Source organism: Sprattus sprattus (genome assembly GCF_963457725.1).
Source record: "Sprattus sprattus genome assembly, chromosome: 8".
Classification (NCBI taxonomy): domain Eukaryota; kingdom Metazoa; phylum Chordata; class Actinopteri; order Clupeiformes; family Clupeidae; genus Sprattus; species Sprattus sprattus.
In genome coordinates this window covers 33,403,529-33,408,498 of record NC_137927.1, presented here as the reverse complement: position 1 = coordinate 33,408,498, position 4,970 = coordinate 33,403,529, and the positions used below count along the sequence as shown (strand labels likewise).

The window sequence follows — 4,970 nt, the reverse complement described above, 5'->3', positions numbered from 1 at the left end:
CCACTCACAGGTAAGGACAAGCAAAACTCACGGAATTACACATGCAGCTGGCAGCCTCAGGCCGAAGTATGCCGTATTGGCATTATTTATCTTGACTGTAGTGGTGTGGCAGGAAATGACATGCATTATATCAAATAAAAGACATTTAATAATTTAAAAAAACTTTTATTGAGCACAAACAACTTCAGGATGAAACCATCATCATAAAATGCTACTGTGACTGAGGAATTGGCAGAGAAACTCAAGCCTGAAGCCAGCCTTAAGTCTTGGCTGTTCAGTGGTGAATGCATGTCTGAATGTCAGCGTCTGCAAATTTAATGACTAATGAACAAAGGGATTTTTTTCCCCCCGACAATTAAAAGTAATATTTTTATTTTCATAACAGAGGTAGACAAAACAAATGTGTGAGTCCTTGTGTAAACATCAACTCATGTCCATCAAGAACAGGGGGCGTGCCATAATTGAATGGATAGCTATCTAAACCAATGCCATCTTCCCATGCAGTGCTTCTTCATTTGAAATGGGAGATAGTGAAATTCAATTTTCCACACCAACCTTACAAATCACAGTTGGATACTTGCCACAGAGCTATGTGGTGTGTGTGTGTGTGTGTGTCAGAGCTATGCGGATAACAGCCATGTTTATGCGAGCATTCCGTGTTCGGCATTAGAATGTCTGAAGAAATCTATGTGGCGACCAGTGCCTTATATGGGCATGGACTTAACTGCACACAGGACCAGTGCCTTATATGGGCATGGACTTCACTGCACACTGTAGGTCTGCTTCCTGTCTGCGATCTCCAGGGTGATGAGGAGCGCACGCGGGTCCTTCCTGTTCTTGCGGACCGTGATCTTCCCCTGAAGGTCTTCACCTGGATGAAGAGAGAGAGACCAGAGGGTTACAGACAGAACAACACAAAAGGCCCAAGAGACCGCCTCCAGCATGGCACCAGCCAATCCTGATCCTCCATCACGGCACCAGCCAATCCTGATCAGCCTCAGGTGTGACACAGCCATGACAGGAAGTCTGAAGCAGATCACCATCTGGGATTGTCTGGGAATTCCCCGCCCCTTCACTGCATTTCATTTGCTAAGTTGGTCTGGCGAACTACTCAACAGCGGTCCACGTAACTCACGTAACAGTCACGTAATTGGACACACCTTTAACCAATCAGACCAATGATACTATACAACGATACAACGATCGGTAATAAAGCAAACACATCTTTTTTTCTGTATGAATTGTTCCGGGCAAGTTTCTGTTCTGTTTTCAAAGAAAACTTGCCTTATCGAAGTTTTGCAGTGCTTCGGCTGCCACCATGTCCAATGTTTAAAAACTGTCCGTGCCGTAGCTTTTGTTACGTAGCCGTGGTAAGTTTAAATTCGCCAATGGCGCGCCAGGTAGCCAATAGCCAGTTTGTGATTGGCCCCAAGGATCCTTACAATGCTGAAATGAACTTCTATAGCAGGTTTGCCAGACCCACTTCTGAGGTCAAATCAAATTGGCCGGAAGAAGAGGGGCGGGACTTCCCAGACATCTGGGACAAAACACAGACAGAAATGCAAACGCCAGTAACAATGAACTGAATGAAGCAGTTTTTGTTTTTGGCGACATGCTCAGGAAGAGAACAGAACACAGCGCCACAAATGGGCCATTCTAGTTCGGTTCTGTGTTCAGTGTGTGTGAGGATGGTTCTGTTCAGTGTGTGTGAGGACTGGTCTGTTCGGTTCTGTGTGTGTGAGGACGGGTATGTTCAGTGTGTGTGAGGATGGGCCTTGTTCTGGTTCGGTTCTGTGTTCAGTGCGTGTGAGGATGGGTCTGTTCAGTGTGTGTTCAGTGTGTGTGCAGTGTGTGTGTTCAGTGTGTGTGTTCAGTGTGTGTGCAGTGTGTGTGAGGACGGGTCTTGGGGGGGAAAGTTACGCATGCAGCTCAGGTCCATATGGCGGGGGATGCTCACGCGCACACTGCTCAGTTTCAGCACACACACACACACACACACACACACACACACACACACACACACACACACACACACATCTCAGTTACAGCAGACATGTTCCAAGGGGCTGGGGGACAATGACAATAATTACAGCAGAAAATCACTTTGATTAACTTCACGTTTCACTGCCGGGGATAAATGAATGTTTACCCAATCGGCAAACAAGCCTCCATTCCTGCCACGTGCGCCCCCACACTCTCCTTTCTCTCACGGTCCCCCACTGCTGAAGGTGAAATTGGGATGAGGGTGTGTGTGTGTGTGTGTGTGTGTGTGTGTGTGGGGGGGGGGGGGGGGGGGGGGGGGGGGTTGGTGCGAGTGAGACTGCTGAGTGCAGCGTTTTCTCCGCTGCAACCTGAACAGTCAGACGCAGCTGTCACCGATGCTGTCCCTGTGGCTGCTGCCAGCCTGGCCATCTAGCACTTTCTCCGAATCAGCCAGAGGGGGGTGGTGGTGGGGAGACACACACACACACACACACACACACACACACACACACACACACACACACACACACACACACTCTCTCTTTCTCTGAATCAGCCAGAGGGGGGTGGTGATGGGGAGATGAACAGCGTAGAATCAAAAATTCAAGACCAATAAAAACATAGCACAATAAACAACAACAACACCCAGCCCCCCCAGACCAGACCAGACCAGGACTGATACTTAGAAATGCTTTGGATGCAAAGATGATGCCGATGGCTGCCCCCGGGTTATTACTCTCAGTCCAGCACCGCACATTTACAAACACTCTACATCCATCTCCACACACACACACACACACACACACACACACCGCACATTTACAAACACTCTACATCCATCTCCACACACACACACACCGCACATTTACAAACACTCTACATCCATCTCCACACACACACACACACACACACACACACACACCGCACATTTGCAAACACTCTACATCCATCTCCACACACACACACACCGCACATTTACAAACACTCTAACTCCATCCTCTTGATCATTTCTTCACCAAACCACTGAGGTCCAGAGCAGTGAGTCAGTAAGTGGAGGGGGTCATATCACACACACACACACACACACACACACACACACACATACACACACACACACACAGCATTTACTTTGATGCTGAGGCGCAGAGGGAGCTCCTGAGGCTTGCAGCGGGTCGCACATGAATAACGGTGACTATTTAAAACTCATTTTAAAACTCGTCGCCTACACATGAGTGGCGAACACACAAGGAAGAAGGAGAACATTTAGCAAAAACAATACCACACACACACACACACACACACACACACACACACACACACACACACACACACACACACACACACACACACACACACACACACACAGTCCTTTTAATTAAAACCAACCATGCACAGGAATGCTGGCAGAAGACTATCCATTTCCTCTATCTGCTATACACGGACACATTGAGTTATCTCTCAAACACTGCTCCAGTCAGACAGTAAGGCATCCATTAAACCCAATCACACATAACAGGGTGTGTGTGTGTGTGTGTGTGTGTGTGTGTGTGTGTGTGTGTGTGTGTGTGTGTGTGTGTGTGTGTGTGTGTGTGTGTGTGTGTGTGTGTGTGTGTGTTTGTGTTTGTGTTTGTGTTTGTGTTTGTGTTTGTGTTTGTGTTTGTATAAAGTGAGTTAGGACACTGAAGTTTGAGGAAGAAATGAAAAGAGTGGTCACCCTCTGTTAACAACACACAGTGATTTCCAACAGGGCTTGAAAAAAAAATGATGGCGACTGAATTTCCTGTTCCAAAACTGGACAAAAGTGTAATTGTTTGACCTTAGATTGCTTGTGATAAATACTCAATGGATAGAGTCAGATTCTGTTGGGAATGAAACTGAGGTTTGTAGAGAGCAAAAAGAGAAAAACATTCGTCTCTCCTTAAAGACATAAAGCATGTTTGATTTCCTCAAGGGCCTGAACATGGCGGTAACAGCATGACTTAGCAGATGTTGACTCACTCACCACCCACAACTGTTTGATAAAATGCCATTGTGCCTGGGGTAGTAGATGTTAACGGACTCACTAACCAATCACAACTGTGTGATGAAATGCCATTGTGCCGGGAACGTGAGGTGGGCAAACCCGAGATGATAGCTGAGAGAGGGGTAACCACGTGGAGGACTGAGAGCTGAGAGAGGGGTAACCACGTGGAGAGAGAGAGATAGAGAGAGGGGTAACCACGTGGAGAGAGAGAGATAGAGAGAGGGGTAACCACGTGGAGAGAGAGAGATAGAGAGAGGGGTAACCACGTGGAGAGAGAGAGATAGAGAGAGGGGTAACCACGTGGAGAGAGAGAGATAGAGAGAGGGGTAACCACATGGAGAGAGAGAGATAGAGAGAGGGGTAACCACGTGGAGGACTAGGGTTAGAGCTGAGAGAGGGGTAACCACGTGGAGGACTAGGGTTAGAGCTGAGAGAGGGGTAACCACGTGGAGGACTAGGGTTAGAGCTGAGAGAGGGGTAACCACGTGGAGGACTGAGAGCTGAGAGAGGGGTAACCACGTGGAGAGAGAGAGAGGGAGGGAGGGAGGGAGAGCTGAGAGGGTTAACCACGTGGAGAGAGAGAGATAGAGAGAGGGAGGCGGGGAGAGAGAGCGAGCCCGAGCTGAGAGAGGGGTAACCACGTGGAGAGAGAGAGAGGGAGGGAGGGAGGGAGGGAGAGCTGAGAGAGGGGTAACCACGTGGAGAGAGAGAGCTGAGGAGGGGTAACCACGTGGAGAGAGAGAGCTGAGGAGGGGTAACCAAGTGGAGGACTTAAGGAGAGAGATGGTGCTCGTCTCAGAGCCCCTTCATACATCACTAGTCCATTTACATTAAAAACCACCAACACTCTGATACAGCATTGGAAGAATTGATGGGGGGTGTGATGGCTTGCAAATTGATTTCAAAACAGATCATGTTCAGGAATATAAACGACGTATTATAAAACACAGTAGTCAAGAGTAAA

At 48.0% G+C, this 4,970-nt stretch overlaps 1 protein-coding gene across 1 annotated transcript in view; it reads right to left on the bottom strand.

Moving 5' to 3' along the window:
- Positions 1-228: 228 nt before the first annotated feature.
- prmt3 (protein arginine methyltransferase 3) overlaps positions 229-4,970 on the bottom strand; it is a 63,032-nt gene continuing 58,290 nt past the window's right edge. Inside the window, exon 16 of the mRNA XM_080843816.1 lies at positions 229-871. Within this exon, the coding sequence (XP_080699942.1) occupies positions 762-871 (110 nt within the window). The 3' untranslated portion in view covers positions 229-761. The remainder of the gene's footprint in view (positions 872-4,970) is intronic.